Genomic DNA, 23959 nt, shown 5'->3' with positions numbered 1-23959 from the left:
ATGAGTGCTTTTCAACAACAAAACGGCAAACACTGGGACTACCAAAGCCCATTGGCGACGAGGTACGCGTCGAAGGAGATGCGCTTCAACTTCAGCGACCAACGCAAGTTCAGCACATGGCGGAAGCTGTGGGTTTATTTGGCCACAGCCGAGATGGTTCGTAATCGTTCGTCGAGATCGCACTAACCAGAACCCTCTCCTCTGTTTCACGTCGTTCTTCACTAATTTCTACTCTGTTCCTTGTATTTGTTGTAATTTCTTACTGACAATAAAGAGAAACGAACCACCACACTTTTGGGGGGGGTCAAACCGCAATTCTACGACAAATATAACCAAATAACATCATTGTCGAGCACAATGCGAAGCTGTACTCCGTTTCTAATGCGAACGCCAACTCTCTTCGTCAAAGCCTCGATCAGCGAACTCCGATTCTCTTTTAACCCATTTTTCTCGATTATCAACCTTAGTTCGAAGAATGCGGAGTCTGCGACGACCAAGGGAACTTAAGGATAACCAAAACCTTCGTCGAGCCACTGAAAAGTAAGAAAGTAGTGGCTCGATCCAGGCAGAGGTCAGCTGATACGCGAGTAATTGCTCAGCGTGCGACTAAATTGGCTAGCGGAGTTCATCGAAGAGAAAGACCGATAACAGGCGCAGTAGAGAGGTCTTTGAAGACCTTAGATAGCTCGAAACACCCGTTGGACAATGTACAGTGTCCCAATTGCTCGTTAATGAAACTCGTAGCTAGCGATCGCGAAAGCAAAGAGAATTTCAGTCGGTTTTTAGTCTACGAGGATTTCAAGCGCAGTCTTCCTCAGCAAGATCGTTTGAACCTGATACTTCCATCTATTAGTACATATTTGAACAAGAAAAAAAGATATTCGAAGAATATTTTTAGTAATAAATGTTCTTCGGATTGTTCTTGTCGATGCAAATTGCACACGGATGATTGTAATGTTCGTTGGAACCCAACAGACGATCTTGTAAAGAACTTTTCTGGATCCGTGAAGATTACGGATGAAATTGAGAGCTCGAATCTCAACGTTTGCAAGAATAAACAGATTCTTGTGGAGAATATTTCTTCGAACGAAGCTAATCGTCAGTTAGCAAATTTTGGGTCTGATATCGTTGCACAGAGTAACAGAATAGCATCCGTGCGATCTTCAGATCAAAATCAGGGATACAAAATTCTAGAGCCGTTATTGTTGCACCAGCAACATTTCTGGCAGAGATTTCCAACGAACAATGTTCAGCCTTCGATGACAATTCAGAACTCGAATTGGTTCTCCTCTGCAGCTTATCCCAATCAGATCCACCGCGAATTTCCTGCAATTGCTTACAGTGATGCGCACAATCTCGAATACGCGAATAATTATCAAACGATTGGGAATTGCCTGCAGCAGAATTACAATTCCACTTATGAGAATAGAATAAATTCAGAGAACGCTTTGGTTTATTCGAAAGGCACTGTATTCGGTGAAAATGAGCCACGGTTCTACTAAAATCTTGCGAAGCTTGAAACGAAGAGATTTTGCCTGTTTTGTGATATTTTAATCTCTCGATTGCTTCATTTAATGCCATTACGTAATACACAGTTGAGAGAGTACGTAATTGGCAGTCGTGCGAATGTTTTCTTGAGTTTGATATCTTTATCTCTGCAAACAGAGGCTTGTACGAAGAATAACTGCCTTTTTTCTTTTTTTTAAGTTCTACGATCGAATACGTTTTTGCTAATCAGTATTTAAAAGAGGATGATAGCTGATTTTTTTTTCTCGCAATCAATGTTCTGGATCTTGTAGCTGTTTTGTTTGTACAAGCTTACTCGTTTCTTACTGATTGTAATCGCACAGATTTTTATCTACCTTTACACACATCATTTTATTTTCTAATTGTGCTTACGAGGCTGGTGATCTTTTTTTTTTTTTATTCGATCCTCAAGAATTCTTCATCGCAAGATCCCTTGTTTTTTTTTTTTTTTCTGCTGTCGTTCGCTGCACTTTAAGCTTTTGAAGAAGATAAAGAAGAGCATGAAGTTCAAACGAAGATTAGAAACAATGTTAAAATGGATACAATACTGTTTTATTATATTTATATACATACAACTACGTATAAAAAGAATTTTGCCTTGTAATCGACGATCTCTCAATCTTTTGGAGAAATAAATACATCAAAACACTGAGAAGTGTTTCTACGTAATTAATAATTGGTTCGCTGTAACAATCTAAGTTACAAGTTAGTTATTTATGTACAACGATGCTGTTTTAAGCAGACACAGGCATTTGAGTGCGCATCTGCTTTTGACCGCAGTTTGGACAATTATCAGACTTGTTTCGAAAGTTCTGAAAAGGAAAATCTAGTAAACAAATTATTACCAAGGGATATAATTGGATTTCTTACATGCTGGGCCTTCGTACGCAAAGAATTGCCACAAGCAGCACATTTCAGCCAGCGTTTCTGGTCAACGTTCTTGTACAGCACCTAACGTAATCAGTTAAATCAATTATCAAGCGTAGAAATTTCTTTACGATCAATTTTGTACCTTGACTGCATTCGAGGGTGCACAGTGTTCGCAGAACACCCTTCCACGTTTGTCTTTGCAAACGCTGTAATACTGACTTGGTACCTGAAAGCGAAACTCCTTTGATTATGCAAATTACGCTTTGTAATCGCATTAAAATTACCTGCAACATTTTGCAAGCAGGACAAACCTTCCCAGACCTTCCATCAGAGGTATCGAGCTCATCCGCAAGCATTTCCTACAAAACAATAACAATATCTTTGCAAAATACCACAAAAAGTGATTTACAATAAGCACTTTTTAAGTTTGCTTGCATGCAATTACCTCAGCCTCTGTTTTATTAGGAGATACGGGGATTTCGTGGGAATCTGAGGTTTGAGCGTCAGTATTAGCGTGTCTGAAGCAAATTGCAATTATATTTAACACTTTAATTAATTGATGTCTATAGCCGCCGTGTTTTTTGCTATCTGTACGCAAATGACGGCTATAGCCGTCGTGCACATTTTAATTAATAAAAAAAAAACAGCGTTAGTACGAACTGTATTAACGCGTGCATTTGTTTAATTATAGAGTAACGCATTTAGAAAAAAAATAGCAGCATGCAAAACAGCGTATTAGTTGGTTTTTTTTCACTTTGAAACATTTGGATATTCAGAGACAAATGACGGTTATAGCCGTTGAAAATTTTTTTTTTGAAAAAATTGTGGCAAAATGTGATAATTTTCAGTTCGAAACGTACAATTTGCACCTAAGAAAGAGCCACAGAAAAGCAATTTGTAATTTTCTACCACTTTTCTTCTTCTAATTTTCACGTAGTGGCAGTAATTTGTTTAATTAAAATGTTTTAAGGAACGTTTAAATTGCTCACGCGATAGGTTCGACCCGGTTCTTCTTCCGGAAGCCGTAAATCTTTTTAGTTCTGCCGCTGGAAGCGGTTTCCTCTCTGAAAACGAGTTACTGCGTTAGATAACGAAGGGGGACGAGTCTCGAGTCGACAAGAAGTCGAGCAATAAGCGATTTCCGGTGTGCAATCAGCTTTAACAGTGTTGGTACTTGCTTCGAGGTCGAGTTAGATAAGAAATGCACCAGTTGTGCCTTGCGAAAAACTGTGTTAAGTCTTGCAAAAGGTTTTTTAAGTTTAAGGTAGTCTTGTTGGTCGGTAATGTAGGTATTGTCCTTTAGAAGACTAGTTTTTGGGCTTTAATTTGCAAAGTGTTCGCGAAAATTAGCAGAATTTGTGATAAATCGATGCAAGGACTCTTTTTGAATTAAAAAATTGCACATTTTGGGTTTCAATATTGAAAAACAAAGCTACTGACATCATTTTCCCCAAATTAAGAGAACTTAAAACAAAATTTCTGCTGCATATCGCTAAAATCTAAATTTTCTGAACACCTCAAGCTTGCAATTGCTATTATTTAACACAATTCCTTACGTTTGCGTTTCCATGCGAGGGTTCAACGCAGATTCAGCCGCTTCTGACTCCTCTAAACCTTCCAAACCTGTCCCTTTCAAACCTGAACACTTATTTCCACACTCTTTGTCATCCACCACCTTTTTCTGAGCAGTCAGGACCTTATTGGGGTCAGCACTTTCATTGTTAAGTGCCTCCTCCTCCTCTTCATCCCTCTGTGCCTGCTCATTTTCAATTCTCGAGTCACCAATCGCCTTCTCCACTTTGCTGCCTTCGATTTCCTGCAGTCTTTCGATGATATCCGCCATTTGCCTTGGCGGGGAGATCAGTTTTGTCGGTTTTATCTGCCCCAGCGTCTCGTGGATGCAGTCTATCGATTTTACTGGCGATTCCATCGCATTTTCTGTCCCAACATCCTCAGTTTCAGTCACAGAACGTTTCACTGCTTCTTTCACAGGAATTTCCTGTTCCTCCACCTTTGCAGACTCAATTGCTGCGTTGGTTTCTGCTGCTTTCTTCGCAGAAGCCTTAATTGTGCCCAATTTCTTGCCAGCATTGCTCGTCACCTTAGTTTTCTCCTTCTCAGCTGGTGAAACATCGTTTTTCTTCTTTGCATCCACTTTTTCTCGCTCTTTCTCCCTTTTTGCTGTGGTTATTCTCACTTTTTTGGACTCTTCTGGCTCAGTACTCTTCTTACTGTCGATTAAAGGCAAGATTGTTACTTTATTTTGGGTTTTATGGTTCTCTGAGGCAATTGACTCACATGGTTGACCCCAAATCGTTAACAGCTGTCTGAGTCGACTCGTGAGCCCTCTTTGGAGTCACACAATAAGACGCCAGAGTCAGTTTTGTGATCGTTCCACCGGTTAATTCAGTGTCAGTCGACTGACGTTGATTGCCTTTGCCAAAGAAACACGATTGGGATTAAAAACCTGCGATTTTTCTGGTTTATTCGTCGAACAATTGCAGTAAACAGTCACTGCAGCCACGTTTTACTTCGCTGCTGTCGAAAACCAAGTGTTTGCTTTCGATTTGACGTGTTTGCAGTTGCAATTCGAGGGTCTGAAGCTTTCTCACCAGTTGTTGCATCGTTTGTTGCCTCGTCCACAGCTTGCACCCAGTGTTTCTGCTCTTTGAAGGCCTCTTTGTCCTGTTTCAACTGCTCTTGTCGCTGAGTCTGCTGTTGCTGACTCTGCTGAAGCACTTGGATTATTCCTGTGACGCATCTGCAACTGTTCAGAGCAAAAAAATGGCTTTTAAGTCCACAATTTTGTCGATTTCATCGCTTTTGGGGTATTAAAGTCTGTCTAACCCTGGGCAACAAGCTGTTCCTCTGGTAAATTGCACAAGTGCAGGGCAAGGCGAGCATGCAGGATGTTGGACAGCCTGAATCGTAGCTGATGGACTCGAAGAGAGCTGCATTTTGCGATTGCACAGCTCGCATCTGCTCACTGTTTGCACTGGCGCCTCTTTCACTTGCTGTTGAGTCTAATCAGGCAGTAAATCATCAAAAACGTTAATCACAAGAGCAGCAAAACTCGATTCCAGCCTGTCTGAAGCCTTTGGTACCTCGCAAACTCTTAGTGCTGGCTACAAATTCGACTTTTCTCGAGTTGGACGTTATTGCTTTTGGTTCAAATGGCACTCACTTGGCTTTGTATGTCCGTGGTTGGCCTCTGATCCGTTTGCACGTCGACCACGTCGACCTGGGCCAGATTTCTGGCACTTGTGGGGCAGTCCACGTACTCTCGTCGACGTCCATATCGACATTTCCTGCAACTGTGGTCAGGGTACGCGTTTTCGTCGTCTGAGGGCAGTTTCACGCCACTCACGCTGGTCGTCAGGTCGCATTTTACCGTCTAGATTGTAGAGAGACACCTTGAAAGGAACGTGGCGATCCAGGGCATGGATTACTCGCTACTGGTCTCGTTAAAATTGCGCAGAAGCTTTTTAGTGGCTGATTTTATCGACTACAACTTAGAATTTCACTACTTTCTTTGTATTTGCATATTTTGGTGTTCTACAATTGGCAATTGCTTAGAGGAATGCTTGTTTTAGCACGCTGAGAGGTCAATTTTTAATATTTGAGGCGGAATTTGGGTTCAAAGTTTGCTGAGGGACTCTTTTTATTGGAAAATTATTTTTTAATTGAAAAGAAAAATTTAATATGGCGTTGTGATAGAGTAGATTCGAAAAAGTAGACTTTTTTTTAGGTAAAGTTGTAGAAAATTGGTTGGTTTTTTTTGTCTGGCCATAATTGCTCAAGTTGTGCAAGATTTTTGAAAAAAAATGGAATTAAATGTCCAGCAGACCAATAAAAATTTTATTATAGTAATTTGGGCAACTTAATTATTTTTCACGTGAAATAATTAAATTTGAGCTTACTTCTGTGCACACTGGGTGACGTTTTTGAAACAACAGTTCAGTTTGGTTCGAATGGCAGCACTGATGGCACAAATTGCAAGTATGTTTCCAAAATCTGAAGATAAAGGATACAGAGAACTTTAGTAGCGAATAAATTAGTGGAGAAGAGGTCAACTTACGCTAGAATTAATGAGACGTCGATTAGAAACAGAATGAACGCCAGAATCGAAAGGCATGCTATTGTTAATGTGTACCACACAGTGGTGTATGAGAATAATAACATTGCTCCAATAATTGCGAAGGATATTGTGCCTAGGAAGGAGAAGAGAAACATCTGCAAGGATAATTAGATAATTAATTAAATTTAATTTAATATTCTCTTCAAATAAAATGAAATAAAAGATTATTTATTCAAATTTTCACTTCTGAAAATTATTAGAGGCAAAATTAGCAATTTTTCCATCTTTGAACGATGAATAAACGATTTTAAAAATCGTCCAGATTTTTATTAAAATTATTAAGTTCTCTTGAAAAATATTTAAGTGAATAATTGGATAGAAAAATTAAGAAAAACATTATTTTTAAGCTTTTAACACAAACGTTTGAGGGAAATTACATATTTATGAGTCTTTTACTGTGCTGTATATCACGTCAGCTTACTTCCCCCTGTATTGATCTCTGCCATAGCGAGACCGGAAGTCGAGGTGCACAGAGCGACGCTGGCAGACCTCGAACGCCCAACACGAGCGAACTTTAGCCATATTTATTCTTATTACCTTCATTCGTTTGTATTTTGTAATTAAATGTGAGAAGAAATAATTATTTAAATTTCAAGAAATGAAGAAAGAAACTTTTTCTTCATAGCAAAATTAATTATTAAAAAATGCAATATTCTGGAGAATATAATGGAAAAAAATTAGTGGAGGATAAGATATAAATTAGTGCAGAATAAAATATAAAAAAATAATATTTCGTTCGTATTTTAAAATTAAATATGAGAAGAAATAATTATTTAAATTCTAAGAAAGAAACTTTTTTCGTAGCAAAATTAATTATTAAAAAATACAATATCCTCGAATAATTTTCAAGATATAAAATTAAATATTTGCAACACCAGTTCAACTTTAAAAATGATTTTCACGTTCTCCAGATTGCCAATGGCAAATAAAAAGGATACTTGTTAGTTAAAATAATTACAGGCACAGTGTGCAATTCTCCTCCAGCAAATTGACTAATTACATCGATCGCCAGGACGAACACGTACACTCCAGAGAATACAATTAACACTATACACATCACAGACGACATCTTATAATCAGCCACCATTATCATGTAAATAATTATCGCGAACATCAGCAACACTGCCATCTAATTAAATAAAATAATCATCAACTTTCACATTACTTCAAATCTAAAAATATTTCCAATTTTAATTAATTGGAGTGTTATTTAAATTTAAAAGTATTTCCAATTTTAATTCTTCAACAAATCAGACAAATTAATTCTGCAATTTGTTACTCACAAATTGGAGTATTTTGTAAATTAAAAATTCTTCAAATTTGACAAATAAATCCTGCAATTAGTTACTCACAAATTGGAATATCCTGAGTGGTCTTACGACCAATCGAACGCATTTGTTTATTTTATTTTTCTCTATTTCCTGTCCAGCTTTCGAGGTCCGTTTGAAGGGGCATATTTTTTGGTACCACCTGTCCGAGTCTAAAACGGAGAAATCGCAAAGATCTGAACAGCAGGGGGGGGATAGAAATTAGGGGGGCGATTTGTCGATGGAATTAACGGAACCTTCGTCCTGCATGGTCACTCGATCGCGACGAGTTCCATCGGAAGTGGTCTTCGAGGAACGAACCTCCAAATCGTTCGCCAAGTTTCACGTTTTCTGTTTTTGTTTGGCTTCGTATTTTGATTGATGCGTCGAGTATCGATTGGTTTGCGATTGCGTTCAGTTCGAATGAGATTTTGTTAATTACTTGAATTTAGTAATTTCGTTACCACTTAAATCTGATAAGTTAATTATAATATTTTTCTAGCGAAAATTAAGCAACAAAGCACACAGTTAATACACAATTTATTACATCTTTAATGTACACACGGTATATGGCATATGTTAAACGTAAAATTCCATTTTCTTAATTTAATAAATAAATGCAAAATTTAATTAGTCTCAAAAACGACTCGAAAGTCATTTCGAGACCATCCTTTCATTGGACGGAATGTATTTTGATAAAGACACATCAATTTCCGGTTTATTTAAATATCTAACAAATTTTTCTACTCAAAAATGTCTACAAAAAATTGTCATTATTCTTTAATTATTTATTATAATTAGAATCAGCTGCAAAAATGTACAGAAAAATATTCATGGCAATTCTGAGATTTTTTACATTTATGCTATTAATTGTACAAATTGAGTAATTAATTATACAAAATTATTCTTATAATTCGGTGGCTGGGCTTGAGAAGTATAAAATAAAAAATCTTTGGACCACAAACGTTTCTAATTACTAGCTAATTAATTAAACAATTACTAATAATTATTTCACTACTGTTAATTAAAGCTATGCTCTGTTTTTAACCTAAAATTCTGTGACACAGGTTGAGTCATCCAAATATCTTCTTATTTTTTCAGAAATTTCTTTGCAAAATTTAGAAAAACTTTTTATTTCTTTTTTTGTAGATTTAAAAAACTCTGAAATATTTTTTTAAAAATTGTGAATAAGTTTGAGATGAAAAAATGTTATTAAAAAATTATTTTAATTGAAAAACCTTGTTTTTTGAAGCAGTGGATGACCAAAAAAGAGAGTCAGCTGACTCAGCCTGTGCAATTTAATTTGTACATTCATTAAAAATGCTTCTACCCTTAATTAATTAATAAAAAAGGTCTGAACTATGTTATTTAATGGAAAATTGGACGGAACTGTGACTTAGAACTAAGTTTTGAATATTTGGCTCTTGAATTGGGTTCGTTTTGGGACTCAAAATTCATTTTGTTTAAAATCTAGAACACATTTGGTGGAGCTATTTTTTTTTTTAAATTTCAACTGTTATTCTATTAAAAAATTGCTTTTGAAATAGTTCAGAAAATTTATTTAACTATTTTTGAGTCTGTTATTATTGTAATTTCTTTTTTCTTCGACATTTTTCATTCTATTTTTTTTTTTTAATGTAGAAAATCAATTTTTGATGAGATTAGTTGCCAAAAAAAATTTGTTGGACCCCAAAAGTCGTGTATTTTAATTTTTTATGAGATGAATTGCCAAAAAAAATTTTGTTCGACCCCAAAAGTGGTGTATTTTAATTTTTTACGAGCTTAATTGCCAGAAAAAAATTTGTTGGACCCTAAAAATCGTGTATTTTAATTTTTTACGAGATTAATTGTCAGAAAAAAATTCGTTTGACCCGAAAAAATGAGTATTTTCTCATTCTTGGGTCTTGTTGGAGGATTTGACGATGAAGAAGATCTCCAAAATGAAGACGAAAGCGTCTAAAAACGTGAACACTGCTCCAGAAATGAACATGTCCATGTATTGTTTACTTGGGTACAATTCGTTACTGAAATAAGGGTCGAGGATCTTCTTCCAATCGTAGACGATTACACTTCCAGCGACGACGTGCAGCAGCGCCCCCAACGCAGAAAACATGGCCAACTGCAATCAGAGCAGATCCATTTTAATTACGAATGCATCCAGATCGATGCTCCACTTTTACTTCGTTTTTTCTTCAGAAACAAGCACAGACATTCATTAAATATTAGATTTGCAAACATAAGTAGCTTTTTCTTCTCTGCAACTTGAAAGAAATTAGTGTAAATAAGAAGAAGAATTGATTTTGCAAGGACTTAAAAGGCACGCCATCTTGTTTCTGATTTATTGAGAACTTTGGTTTTATTCTAATTCAGCTTTTCATTTTCTCAAAGTTAATTCAGAAACTTTTAATTTTTTCTAAATTAATTTAGAAGGCTTTCAATTTGTTCTAAATTAATTTAGCAAGCTTTTAATTTTTTCTAAATTAATTTAGAAGGCTTCGAATATTTTCTAAATTAATTTAGAAGGCTTCGAATATTTTCTAAATTAATGTAGAAGGCTTCGAACATTTTCTAAATTAATTTAGAAAGCTTTTCATCTTCTCTAACTTAATTTGGAAAGCTTCGAATTTTTTCTAAATTAAAAATATGCATTCAGTAACATCATCGAACTGTTAAAACCAACTTAGAGCACTTGGATAGCTTTCTAAAGCCACCATTAAAATCTGAAATCGCATTTCACTGATTAGCATCGATATGATAATTTAATAGTCGTTTACCAGCAAATTACATCGTTCATTCGCTAAGAAAACAGAAAGTGCTCGATCATTATTTATCCTTGACTACTTAACGATCTTCACAGACATTTTTTGCCACCCTGTACATCAATTTTCCACTAAATCAGCGAAAAATTCCATCGAGAAGGCGTTATTTCTTCTCTGACGTCGGTAAGGAAGGTATTCGCCCAAATTTAAGTCCAGTTTGGACCAAATTGCGCTAATTTAAGTTGCATCGACTTGATTTGAGCTTAAAAAATGGCAGAAATGTCGAAAAAAACAGTTAAAAGTATCGAAAAGATCTTTAAATGTCGCTGATTCACGATCGTCACGCGATCTATCGATCTTTCATGTCACTTCTTCGATTTATTTGCGTCGACTGCGTTCGTGCGAGTCAATTTCCGGTTTAGAAGATTTGTTTTGAGGCGTGGAAACGTTTGTGCTTCATTTTTGAGTTGAAATTTGAGGCAGAAGAGAGTTTTGGATGATTTTATGGAGACTTACTGTTCGTTTTGGTATTCTGTCGCCCATTATTTGGCAAATGACGAACATCGTGTTGATTATTACGTAACCGCCCAGAGAGATGTAGATTATGGCTGCGTCGTCCAGTTTGAAGTGCGTTCTGATCAGGATTTTTTGGAACGAGTTCAGAGGGTCGACGATTAGGCCAATCGCGAACACTGCCAAGATCTGTGGAGTATTATTTTAATTGGCAAATGATATTTTAATATTGCTGATAAAATAAAAAATTTTTTTTTTAAATTAATTTAGGAAGCTTTGAATTTGTTCTAAATTTATTTAGAAGGCTTCGAATATTTTTTAACCTGGTTTACAAGGCTTTTAGATTTTTCTAAATTTATTTAGAAGGCTTTTGGATTTTTCTAAATTAATTTAGAAGGCTTGCAATATTTTCTAAATTAATTTAGAAGGCTTGCAATATTTTTTAAATTAATTTAGAAACTTCTAATTCTCTTTAAATTAATTTAGAAAAAATTGGAAGCCTTCTAAATTAATTTTGAAACTTTTAATTCTCTCTAAATTTATTTAGAAAAAATTGAGAGCCTCCTAAATTAATTTGAAAAGCTTTGAATTTTTTCCAAATTAATTTAGAAGGTTTGCAATTTTTTCTAGAAATTTTTGAATTATTCTAAACTAATTTAGAAGGCTTCTAATTATTTCTAAATTATCCAACTTTCCAACTTACAATTTCAAGAACCTTCATCACCATAGGCAAATAACCAATCAATTTCCGTTCTCCACGAACAGTCTCAGCCTGCTGATCCTCGTCTGCCATTCTAACCCTTCGATGTCTTCCTCTGTTGTCATCCAGTTTGACCAATTTCAATGATTTCAAATCACCAGAACTCTCAACTTTATCCGCACCTGGTTTTCAATCCTCTCACCTCGACTTTTTCAATCTACAACGCGATAATACAACAGTTCTCATAAATAAACCACCAACTCACGCCCTCTGCTACTTCAAAACACTTCAACCAGTCTTTCCTCTCGATTTCCAGCCAGTAATAATGTCCACCTTGTATAGATCGATATATTTTCCACGCGCAGCAGTCAACTGGCCTCGCACTGACTCATTGTAAGCGTCGCACGATCGCAAAACAGATGATGTAACTCGATCGAAGGTGGTCAAAAGATTGCTTGCATCGCGTAGAACCTGTGACTGCAATTTCAAGCTTTAATCTCGCTCCATAGCCGAGTAAATCGAGAAAATGTCGAACCCAATAGCGCTAAGTGCCGCGTTGGACTTACTGCTTTTGTGCATTTGCAGTGTTTGAGCTTAACAGTGCGTGTCAATCGATGTTTATCATTGTTATGACGATGGAACAAGCTTGAAATCGTGAAAAATGGCAGCACAAAGTCGTAAACGAGCGAAATTCACGCAGAAACAGCGCAGATCCGCTCCGCGCGGCGGGCAAACTTAAACTGGAACGCGAAGCGTGACACACTGAGGGGCGATGGAGTGCGGAAAAGTCGCGCAGGCGGTCTGGCGACTTTGTTCAGCCTTGTTCACAATTGCCAGCTGCTTGGCAGGTCTTTTCAGTGCGAAAAGCGACCTTTTCGTGCTTTTCAGCGACTCCAATTAGCGCATTTCTGCGAAATTAAGTCTTCTATGAGCTTCTTTCTCTCATTTTTGTTCAAAACTTGTTAATTTTGTAACAATTTCTCTTGTTTTTCTCTGTGGAAACTGCTATTGTTGTCTTTTAACTCATTATTTGATGAATTATGCTTCCTTTTTTTTAAGTTTGCTGCTTTGAAGGAGCTTTTTATGGCTTAAAAAGTGCAGAGATCGATAAAAAGGAGGTTCAGCACTTGAATTTTGTATTTAGTGCCTTTTTTTTATTAGTATTTTGTAAATGAGTGAAGTAGAAGTCAGCTGGGTTAAACAATTTTTGAAATTAGTGGTGGTCGGTACTGTAGGTGGCCACTGTCGGTATTTGTGAAGCTAAATCAGTTATAAAGTTCAAAAAATCGTAAAAATTGCTTCTTTAGCGATGCTTTACTGCAATAATTGTAAAAAAAAGTGATTTTTGGGTTTCATAAATTACTTTAAGCCAGTAGAATTTTAATTAGTGAAGGTTCTATTTTGCATGCGAGTTTTTTAATTAATTTAAGAACGTCTAAGCAGTTGATTTTGGACTTTTACGCGAAATTCTTTTGGTAATTAGAGTCTGTGGCATTTAATTTCGACGCGCATGCGCAGACAGGGCGATTTGAACGAAATCTGGCGCGAAAATTGCCATTTTCACGTGGTTTTGCGTTAACCTTGCGCCTCAGATTACACTTTGGCAGCGTTGCAAGATTGTTTCAGTCATTTTTCTCGATTTCACGCGATGTATCGTCTTTCAAGACACATTTCGTCGACTCAGCTGGCACAATTAATGTCGTTTTACAATTAATTTTACAATTTTGGTCTTCTCTTAAGGGACTGGAACTTATTTGAGGCTCATTTAAGTCGTTTATGACTCGTCGATTGCACAAGAAACTGATAAAGAACGTTTCTACGAGCTTTCGACCATGACACGACACATACACAGTGCAAATATTGAAATGGATAACTGCGAGCTGGTAATTTTAAGCAAATATGAATCGAGCACAGCAGTCAAACACGTGGACTATTTTTGTATGCATAATATCGATCATGAATTTGTGATTGAGCACCACAATCTCGAGTTTTGCAAGTGGAACAGGCTTAAGTGAATGGATTATTGTTTGTGACACACTTTGAGTGGAATTATTTAAGGAATTTCAATAAAAGACTCGTTTTTTATTGTGTAAGGAGCCTTAAGTGATGTTTTATGCAAACAATTGATCGTTTGTTTAGGTGTGAACGTTAGAAGACACTCTTGAGTGCATTTTGGAACGCTGACAGGGGTGTATCGAGGCAAATGAGTGCCCTTATTCTAAAAAAATTCAGAATTTTGGGTAAAATAATTAAATTGCAGGGTTTTTTTAGTCACAGATCTTTGTTTGCAAGATTTTGATAATATTTTTGAGTGGAATTTTTTTATTTGTGTCCCTTTTTAAGCTTCTATTTTAATTGAACTCAAAAAGAAAGACCAAAATGGTCAGAAGTGACTTTTATTTTGTTTTTTAAACAAATTTTGGTTTTGCTTTGGGTGCGATAAACAAATTGCAGGGTTTCTTTATCTACAGACCTTCCTCTACAAGATTATAACAAGATTTTTGAGTGTTTCATTCAGAAAATTAATTTATTTTGCTTGGAAAATGAGTGATGTTAAGGTTTTTTTGAATTATAGTTTTTTGAGTGTAATTAGCGAGGTAATTAGTTTAAAATTTTTATTCTTCGACAGGTTTCTGAAGAATAATGAGTTACATCTAAAACTTGCAAAAAAATTCAAAAAAATCCAAAATTTTGCTGATAATGCAATTTTTTTCTGCTGAAGAAACTCAAAACTTGTTCTTTTTGTATCATCGACAGATTCCTACCTTTTCGACATTTTCTCTTCAACATTTCAGCTTAAATAATTTTTGCTACAACGTTAATAATCTCATTCAAAACAATCTCATTCGAAATTTCATTCATTAAAAATTTTCAAGGCTGAGTGATGATTAATAAAAGCTTCAAAGTGGAAAATTGACAAATTAGAGGCCACAAATTTTTTTCATACTTTTTAATTAGTTTTTAAGATGGGTTTGACCTTACATATTAGGCTATTAAGGTCGTTCAACACCATATATCATTTCTTGGTCCACTTTATGGGGCAATTATGCGTTCACTGGGTCAGCAGGTGTGGTCTCAACCTTTATTTACCATCACATAATTTTTCTACCATTCTCAAACCACACAAATTTCACATTTTTATTTTTGAGCAATCCAAAAAAAAGCGATTTTCACAATAAAATAATTTTTTTCTATTATTTAAATCCACATTTCTTTCTGTGCTTCGTTTAAAGGGCCAGCTTCTCGTCTCACAACGCAGCTAATTAACACGATTATGTGCCCAGATCGTAGGCGTGCGATTGTACCCGGTGATTCATAATGATTACCAGGTCAAGTGGGCTAATTGATGCATATCGTGGACCTGGTTCAAGCCCTCCTTTAATTTCACTCACAAACGCTCGCTGTCTTCGTTCATCTTCATCTTAATTAATTCCTCTGAGCAACAATTTTCAATTTTTTGGACGCCAAAAATATGGCTTTGGCCTCTTTAAAGTGTAGCTTACTTTTAGAATTTTTTTCTTTTAATTTCGGAGTTGATTTCGATTTTTTTTCTAATTATATTTAATTTTGGAGTTGACTGTCGATTTAGCTAAAACAAAGCTTCTTTTTACAATTTTTTCGTCAACTTTTCCTTAATTTTGGGTTTGATTTTGGTTCGACAATTCTCGAACTTGGATTGCACGATGAATCAGCACAGCAATTAAAAAAATGGCGTGCGATAGCAGCGCAAGAGCCAATATTAACTCAGGAACACTGAAAGCAATTTTCAAAACCAATTTAATCAACTTTTAAGTAAAAAATTCCATAAATTAGGTTTCTAAAGAAATATTTTTTCAAATTTACTCGTAATCCTCGTCGTCAGAGTCGTAAGAGTCATCGATTATCCAAAGAATCCACTTTTGGAGCTGGTAAATTCCGCAAATTAGGCTGCCAACAGCGCCAGTCGAAACGAAACACGTCTCCTTCGCGATTTTCACATCGTTACTTCGTATTTTGAGGTTAGATTCGATGGTTCACTTACTCACGAGGAATATGTGCTCCTTTTTCATCAGCAAAAGCAAAATGTCTGATGAATGGACGAGGATGTAGCCAGTCGTGAACGTTGGGACCAAAATTCCAAATATTGGGGCCTCAAAGTAGGGCTCCAATGGTCGTAGGTACACTACTGTGCCTACTATGCAAGCAGACTGCAAAAATATGTGATTTTGAGTTAGAAAAAAATTTATTTTATAGTCAAATTTATTATTGGGAATTTTAAATAATTTTTTTTTTAATTTATTTGGTGGATAAATTGATTGAAAAAATATGATTAGAAAAATACATGATTTTAAGTTAGAAAAAAAATTAATTTAATGGTCAAATTTATGACTGCAAAAATATATAATTTTGAGTTAGAAAAAAGATTAATTTAATTGCAAAATTTGTGACTGAAAAAGCACATGATTTTGAGTGAGAAAAAAAATTAATTTAATCGCCAAATTTATTATTATAAATTTAAAAAAAATTTTTTATTACCATAGACAATGTTCTCCAAATTAACAATTTTTTTTCAAGGCTCCATTTGTTTATGTTTAATCCAAAATTGCGAAAATTTATTGGAATGTTACCCATTTCTTATAGAAATGAGATTTGTGAAGCTTGAAGCGATCTGAAATTGAAGAAATTGACTCGAATCGAAGTATAGTTTGTTGTGGCTGCTGAAACCGGAAGTTGGAGCGCTCCAAGAATCGATCTTTCTGTGTTATGCAGTGAATAACGTAATTATAGAAGATTTTTGGGTAAAAATTGAATTTAAAAAAAAAAGAAGGAAATTTATTTTCTTGTAAACTATATTTTATTAATTTTTAGGTATTGAAATTTTTATATTTGATTAATAATACAGAGAAAGTGAAGAATTCCAAAACTTAAAAATTTTTCAAATATTGTTGCACAATTAAGCTTGACAATTTTTCAAAAATTGTGGCTTAGTTGAACTTGAAATATTTCTCGAAATTTTTATTCTTCGAAATTCCTCTTCTCGAGTTTAACGTTAGAGGATTAAAAAAAGAATTACACAAAATATAAACACAGAGTATATTTCAATTCTAAGTTTGGACATTGCTGGCCACTAAAGCAGACTTCACTTGCTCATATTCCATATAAAGGGTGTGAGCAGATTCGCAGAACAGCACAATTAGATTTGCTAAAAAACAGAGAAAAACCCTCAGAATTTTTAAACAACAAAATCTTGAATAATAAAAAAAATATACTCACCCAATAAGAGCAAACCAATTTTCAATTCGCTTCGAGGGACCTCAGAATCGTCTGGCTCTTCATAATGAGCCCTTATAATTCCAGAAATGGCGCCAATTAAATGAAAAACCACTCCAATTGAAAAATACGTGAGCTCCTGCAAATTAAATTTTTTTTTAAAATTAAATTAAATTTTTTTTTAATACCAGTCTTCATCAATATTTTAATTATTTTAATTATTATAATAATTGCTGAAAGAATTATTTATAATAATTGTTTTTTTATAAACCAATTTCCATCAATTTTAATTTTTTATATCTCAGTCCATTATTAATAAAATAAATAATAAAAATGGCTGCATAATAAAAATTATGCAGTGTTTAATAAAAAACTAAATATACAGCTTAGTAATAAAAATTGTTATATAATTTTATAATAATTATTAAAGGTGTGAGACCAACTGAAAGACTGCGAGGCTTTTCAAACACGTGCGCAGCGGCCATGAAAAGGTAGACAAGGAAGAACATGGCTGTATCGACGCAGTAAATGAGCCACAGCCATCTTGGAATCGTGTATTCATTGTATTTCGCCAATTCGTGGATGCAAACACTGCATATTATCTATTTAATCGATAAATGTCCATTAATTGCTCGTTCTTCGACTTCTAAATTCAAATTCTCTGTTACCAGCTCGTATACTTTCAGTAGAAAGCTGAAATCTTTGAGCATGCGACGTATTTGATGGAACACGGCCATTAAACTGGTCCTCGGTCGCTTTGAAGTTCGTCGAAAAAAAAGAAACCACCCTGAACATTGAAATTTTTGCTTGGTCGAACTTATTTTCGATTTTCAATTTTATTTCGAAGTTTCTATCATTCGAAATTAATTTCAGTCGAAGAATATTGTATTCTTTATTAATAGAAAAATGATTTATTGGGTTTCCATGTATACAGAGTGCTCAAAAAAAAAATTATTCGATGTTCGTATAACACATACAAAAAATTGCTCTCAGTGCTACAACCATTTTAGTTTCAGGGTTGAAATTTGGTATACTTTTAGTACTTTTAATGTACCAAGTGTTAAAAAAAAATCGTTCGATTCTATGGCTTCAATTTCATAATTTTTAATTAAACTGTTTTTTGATCGAATGATTTTTTTTGAACACTCTGTACATGGATATATCATGCAATTATAGTATGTTTACAGTATAAATGTCCTTACAAACACGTAGCATAATTTTCTTTTATACAAAAATTAAATATTTCTTAAGTTATACAGTTTCAGTGCTTCAAGTACAAAATGATTTTTTATTAATTAATGCGAAAGTTTCGATGGGACAGCAATAATTATCTAGAAAAGTCTTCTTCAACAGCGTTTCGTTGAAAAATCTCGTCAATTTTCTGTTAAACAATTGTTCGATTTTTTTTAAAAAACGATATCCTTCCAGTTCTCACGAATTTCTGAATTGTTGAATGAAAATTGGACGCCATCTTGTGACTGAGGTGTTCAAATCTTGCGTGAAGCTTTGTTTTAATAATTGATCTGAAAAATCTCGAGAAATTTTGTGAATTGTCAGAGAAACAATTGTTTGATCTTTTTTTAATACGAGATCCTTCGAGTTCTGACGAATTTCTGAATTGTTGAATGAAAATTGGACGCCATCTTGTGACTGAGGTGTTCAAATCTTGCGTGAACCTTTAATCTAAGAATTGGTCCTGGTTTTTCGCGAAGTGGAGGAAGCTCAAGATCAAATCGATGAGATAAGCTGCGCCCTCGATGACGCATAGCGCGCCCACAGCCAAACCCACCTAAAAAATTCAAATTCCATTTAAATACCTCAAAAATCAACGCAAGAGTAAAAATCAACGATCAAAATATTTTTTTGATAATTTCTTTTTTTATTTTAATTTTTTTTTTTTAATTTACTCGTCAAAAAATATAATTTTCAACATTTTTACCTGTCTTTCTTGCACAATAGTGTCGTATTTATTTTCTGGCTGATATCCATGCCAATAATGAAGAGCTGTGCCACCAACAGCAACAAACATAAAGGTGCCCACAAAGTTCATAATAATTTCCTGTAGAATTAATTTAATAAGTGATTTTAATTGCTCAGTAGCCTCAAATTACTCTGTGTTCAATAAAAACCGTGCAAAGTGAGCTTACAACGAGAGTTTTCTTGTGATTCGTGCTGCCAAAGCAATAAGTGATGAGAACGACACCTGTGTAGATGAAAAATCCGACTAAAACACCAGAAGCAACTATTTCTGCGTCTGGATTTTTGTCTTCGTTCAAATTCCACGTCCCACCAACGCCAAGGAACTCTCCTTTGTATCCTGTTCGATACAGGATCAGAATTATGAGGTTGATTACCTGCAAACACCACCTACTTTATCGACAGCATATAATATTTGACAAAAAATTGAGTAAAATCGAATAATTCGTGAAGATTCGTGCATAAGACGATTTTGCAATATAAAATAACATTTTTTACGTTTTTTAAGTCATAAATGGAGGCAGATTTGTAATTAAAAAAATTGATTTATTATTGTATTTTGGTGTTTTGATGTCTTAAAAGTGGTTTTTTGGGTGTTTGCTATTTTTCTAAGCAGAAAGTACTATTCTCTATCGCCACATTGTATATCTAAAAGGCAAATGGTATCATACTGCAAACAAGGCGCCTTATCGTGCACAGATAAGGACCCAAATGAATCATAGAACTATGTATAAACATTTTTTCAACGATTCTAGCTGCCACGATCGATCAACGTAACATTGCGTCAATCTAAAGTTGTTACAACTTAAACTATTACAAAATATCGAACACTTTTTTTACAAATACCAAGAAAAAAATTTTTCTGCACTCAAATAATTATTTTTAAAAAATGTTATCGCGAATATTTGATAACAATTCACTGTCGAGGGCAAAGTTAAGGTTCTTCTGGTGATTTTGCAGTGAAAATTGCGAGTTCACAGAACGTCGATCAGCGCGATTCCTACTTTTCCATCGCGTCGTAAGTCCAGCTTAAGTTCCACGAATTATCGATTTGTTTTGCTCGTTTTTTATGCAAATTGAGGGTCGATTCTCACCAACTTTAGCACTTTTATCACTATACCCGCGATGCTTTCCAACGACACCATGTTTACTGTTTCTGCACGAACTTCTCGCGTTGAGAACAGGTGAACCAATTGCGTGGCGGCTGCCTTCGACCCAGCACCAAGCCCTGCTTATCTAATCAGATGATACAACGTCGAAAGAGGGATAAGACGTGTGGAAACCACCTGCACAATTACACCAACCGTATTATCGCCAACGATAACTGAGCGTTATCAGAATCCACCATTTATTGTTATTTTTTCTCCCAATGCTCGATATTTCTCGATCTGCGATGGTGGATCGTGTGTAGAACAATCAAAAGAAGGGGTGGAATTTTTTATTGCACCCCTTTAAAGCCTCCATTTTAATTAAACCAAAAAAGAAAGGGGAAAATTGTCAGAAGTGACTTTTATTTTGTTTTTAAACATATTTCTGTTTTGCGTTGGGTGCGATAAATAAATTGTGGGGTTTCTTTATCTACAAACCTTCCTCTACAAGATTCTGACAAGAGTTTTGAGGGTTTCAGTCAGAAAATTAATTTATTTGCCTTGGAGAGTGGGTGATGTCGAGGTTTCTTTGAGTTATCGTTTCTCGAGTGTAATTAATGAAATAATGAGTTTAGAATTTTAATTTTTTGACAGATTTCTGAAGAATAATGGGTTGCATCTGAAACTTGCAAAAAAAATTTGAAAAAATTAAAAATTTGCTTGTAATTCAATTTTCTTCTGCTGAAGAAACTCAAAGCCCATTCCAACAAATTCCTACTTTTCCAACACTTTCTCTGCAATATTCTCGCTTAAATAACGTTAACAATCTTTAATTGTTGCCACAGGAACTGGGTTTGGACATAACAGCAGAGCAAATCGCAGAAATGGAGTCGCACGTGGATGAAATCGACTTCGAGGCAGCTGCAAAAGAAGAGAAGGCCACGAGACACGACGTGATGGCCCACGTCCACGTATTTGGCAACCAATGCCCCAAAGCAGCTCCCATAATCCACTTAGGAGCCACCAGTTGCTACGTTGGCGACAATACGGTAAAAACAACGCAAAAACTGCCTCCATCGAGCATCAACAAAGCATAAAAAATGCTTTTTGCAGGATTTAATTGTTCTTCGCGAGGGGTTCAACATTTTGCTGCCAAAGTTAGCCAATGTGCTGTCGAATTTATCGAAATTCGCGATGGAACATCGAGATTTGCCAACGTTGGGCTTCACTCATCTTCAGCCAGCCCAACTGACAACTGTTGGCAAACGAGCGACGTTGTGGCTTCAGGATCTTCTGATGGACGAGAGAGCACTTCGTCGAGCCAGAGACGACCTCAAATTTCGAGGTGTCAAAGGCACTACAGGCACTCAAGCTTCGTTTCTTCAATTGTTCAATGGTAATTCCCTTTAAGAACCCTCTAAAGCAGCAAATTTGCACTATTGGGTTCCCCAAAAGTGGGTTTCCTTCGCTAAAACCTCTGCTAGAGCATTACTTTAAGCACCAACTGCATTTACAACCCTTAAAGCAGCAAATTTGCACTATTGGGTTCCCCAAAAGTGGGTTTTCTTCGCTAGAACCTCTGCTAAGACATTACTTTAAGCACCAACTGCATTTAAAACCCTTAAAGCAGCAAATCTGCACTATTGGATTCCTCAAAAGTGGGTTTTCTTCACTAAAACCTCTGCTAAGGCATTACTTTAAGCACAAACTGCATTTACAACCCTCAAAGCAGCAAATCTGCACTATTGGGTTCCCCAAAAGTGGGTTTTCTTCGCTAAAACCTCTGCTAAGGCATTACTTTAAGCACCAACTGCATTTAAAGCCCTCAAAGCAGCAAATGTGCACTATTGGGTTCCCCAAAAGTGGATATTCTTTGCTAAAACCTCTGCTAAGGCATTACTTTAAGTACCAATTGCATTTTATAGGCGATGGAGAGAAAGTGAAGCAGTTGGACAACTTGGTGACCAAAATGGCTGGCTTCGAGAGGCACTATGGCGTCACTGGACAGACTTACAGTAGAAAAGTTGACGTAGAATGCTTGAACGCTTTGAGTTCCCTTGGCTCCACCGTGCACAAGGCAAGATAATCTAAAAAACCACTGCTTTTAATGCTTCTCAACCGATTCTAATCGCATCTACTCTGAGCGCAGTCATTCGTGCTTCATCGCACAGCAGCAATTGCTCATTAATTGCATTCTACTCTTAGATATGCAGTGACATTCGTCTGCTGGCAAGCATGAAAGAGATCGAGGAGCCTTTCGAGGCTACTCAGATAGGCTCAAGCGCAATGCCATACAAGAGGAACCCAATGCGATCAGAAAGGTGCTGCAGCATTGCCAGACACTTGATGACACTGGTCAACAACTGTTTGCAAACAGCTGCTGTGCAGTGGATGGAGAGAACTCTGGACGACTCTGCGAACAGAAGAATCACCTTGTCAGAGGCATTTTTATCAGCTGACGTGATTTTAATGACCCTTCAGAACGTCACTGAGGGTCTTGTGGTGTACCCCAAAGTGATCCACAAGCATTTGGCCCAGGAACTGCCTTTCATGACCTCCGAGAACGTGATCATGGCTATGGTGAAGGCTGGTGGCGATAGACAAGTAATATTTTGGTCAAACGATGTCTCTTCTTCTAGATTTCATGTAAAGTGACTTGGACTAACGTTTCTTGTGCTTTTAAACAGGTTTGCCACGAGAAAATTCGAGTGCTGTCGCAAGAAGCCAGTGCAGAAGTGAAGCAACAAGGAAAAGACAATGATTTGGTGGAGAGGATTCAAAGAGACCCTTATTTTGCGCCTATTTGTGACCAGTTGAGCCAATTGATGGACCCCAAAACGTTCATTGGCAGAGCACCTCAGCAAGTTCTTGAATTCATAACTGAGGAAGTGTCTCCTATTTTAAAAAATTATGAACAAGTGCTTGGCCAGTCTGTGGAACTGAATGTCTGACCAGACAATTGAACGTCCTCTTCTTCGCAATTCCACTTAATTTGTACAAAAAACAACGCGTTGCATGGAAGATTGTTATTATTAAACAAAAAGTTTACAAAAATCAGAATTGGGTTCAGAATGGATGGAATTTTTCCGCGTGCGACGTGTTTTTCTTCTCGTGAAAGCTGTTTGCATCGTTCTCTACAACTAATTGATGTGATAGCTAATTAATTTCTGGAAAATTACACTCCAAGTGTCGTGCAGACTCTGATCTCTTCGTTTGGCGAGTCTGCGCCACATTTGGAGCTGTTGCATCCTCCAAAAAAATTAAGAAGAGACGTAATACCATCGTGTCTCTTCTTCAGATCGTAGAGATTAATTTCAGCGTGTTTATTTAGGCGAAAGTGGCAAAAGAAGAGACAGAAAGGTGTGGAGAACGCAGAAGAGAAGAGCGGGTAGAGTAGAGCTCATAAAAAGAGAGACAGAGGTACAAAAGCTGATCGTTTATTGTAAACAGATTGTGCAGACATGGCAGGTAACAGTCACTCAATCGTCGATCGATATTTTCTACTTTTTCATTCATGATTTTTCATTTTTAAGCGACTGTTACGGTTCACAGCGCGACTTCACTTCAGTCGCGGTTTATAGCACTTGAGAATCACAGTTTCAGGTGAATCGCGTGTTTTTATTCAGTTCAGGTGAGAAGACTAGACCAGAAGTGAGAGAAGAGAAGAAAAAATCAATGAAAAGCACACATTTTTCATTTTTTAACGCGTGCTTTTCACTGTCGTCTTCAAATCTCTCTTCTAAGACAGGCAAAACAGCATTTGTGAGGCAAAAAGAGTGAAAAACAGAGAAGAAGAAGAGGAAAAAGAAGATTTAGAAGAGAATGGAAGA

The 23959-nt window shown here is 36.0% G+C and overlaps 3 protein-coding genes across 3 annotated transcripts; 1 reads left to right on the top strand and 2 right to left on the bottom strand.

The window, feature by feature from the left end:
- Nucleotides 1–23127, top strand: LOC143431699 (adenylosuccinate lyase-like). Its single transcript, XM_076908637.1, has 6 exons — nt 1–156; nt 20975–21178; nt 21243–21525; nt 22055–22206; nt 22335–22733; nt 22817–23127. Exons 1-6 carry the CDS (start codon nt 1–3, stop codon nt 23078–23080), a joined length of 1458 nt encoding a protein of 485 aa, XP_076764752.1. The 3' UTR covers nt 23081–23127.
- On the bottom strand, nt 9732–12022 carry LOC143431841 (uncharacterized). The gene is made up of 3 exons (XM_076908803.1): nt 11818–12022; nt 11118–11303; nt 9732–9961 (listed from the first exon to the last, which is right to left on the bottom strand). The coding sequence occupies exons 1-3, from the start codon at nt 11905–11907 to the stop codon at nt 9734–9736; spliced, it is 504 nt and encodes a 167-aa protein (XP_076764918.1). The 5' UTR covers nt 11908–12022; the 3' UTR covers nt 9732–9733.
- LOC143431727 (protein snakeskin-like) lies at nt 18743–20379 on the bottom strand. The gene is made up of 4 exons (XM_076908670.1): nt 20136–20379; nt 19212–19418; nt 19004–19123; nt 18743–18853 (listed from the first exon to the last, which is right to left on the bottom strand). Exons 1-4 carry the CDS (start codon nt 20184–20186, stop codon nt 18743–18745), a joined length of 489 nt encoding a protein of 162 aa, XP_076764785.1. The 5' UTR covers nt 20187–20379.
- Nucleotides 23128–23959: the final 832 nt, after the last annotated feature.

This window comes from Xylocopa sonorina, unplaced genomic scaffold, assembly GCF_050948175.1.
Source record: "Xylocopa sonorina isolate GNS202 unplaced genomic scaffold, iyXylSono1_principal scaffold0014, whole genome shotgun sequence".
NCBI classification, from domain to species: domain Eukaryota; kingdom Metazoa; phylum Arthropoda; class Insecta; order Hymenoptera; family Apidae; genus Xylocopa; species Xylocopa sonorina.
Note: the sequence above shows the minus strand (reverse complement) of the source record. Positions and strands in the feature narration are given on the sequence as shown.

What these genes read in the sequence shown, in the direction of transcription:
- LOC143431699 (XM_076908637.1), top strand. Translation starts at nt 1, where the DNA reads ATGAGTGCTTTTCAACAACAAAACGGCAAACACTGGGACTACCAAAGC. An exon ending in TTGGCTCCACCGTGCACAAG is followed by an intron (nt 22,207 to 22,334) that starts GCAAGATAATCT and finishes TTCTACTCTTAG; the next exon opens with ATATGCAGTGACATTCGTCT. An exon ending in AGGCTGGTGGCGATAGACAA is followed by an intron (nt 22,734 to 22,816) that starts GTAATATTTTGG and finishes GCTTTTAAACAG; the next exon opens with GTTTGCCACGAGAAAATTCG.
- LOC143431841 (XM_076908803.1), bottom strand. Translation starts at nt 11,907, where the DNA reads ATGGCAGACGAGGATCAGCAGGCTGAGACTGTTCGTGGAGAACGGAAA. An exon ending in TGATGAAGGTTCTTGAAATT is followed by an intron (nt 11,304 to 11,817) that starts GTAAGTTGGAAA and finishes AATACTCCACAG; the next exon opens with ATCTTGGCAGTGTTCGCGAT. An exon ending in ACAGAATACCAAAACGAACA is followed by an intron (nt 9,962 to 11,117) that starts GTAAGTCTCCAT and finishes CTCTGATTGCAG; the next exon opens with TTGGCCATGTTTTCTGCGTT.
- LOC143431727 (XM_076908670.1), bottom strand. Translation starts at nt 20,186, where the DNA reads ATGGTGTCGTTGGAAAGCATCGCGGGTATAGTGATAAAAGTGCTAAAG. An exon ending in TGATAAAAGTGCTAAAGTTG is followed by an intron (nt 19,419 to 20,135) that starts GTGAGAATCGAC and finishes TGGTGTTTGCAG; the next exon opens with GTAATCAACCTCATAATTCT. An exon ending in CTATTGTGCAAGAAAGACAG is followed by an intron (nt 18,854 to 19,003) that starts GTAAAAATGTTG and finishes TGAATTTTTTAG; the next exon opens with GTGGGTTTGGCTGTGGGCGC.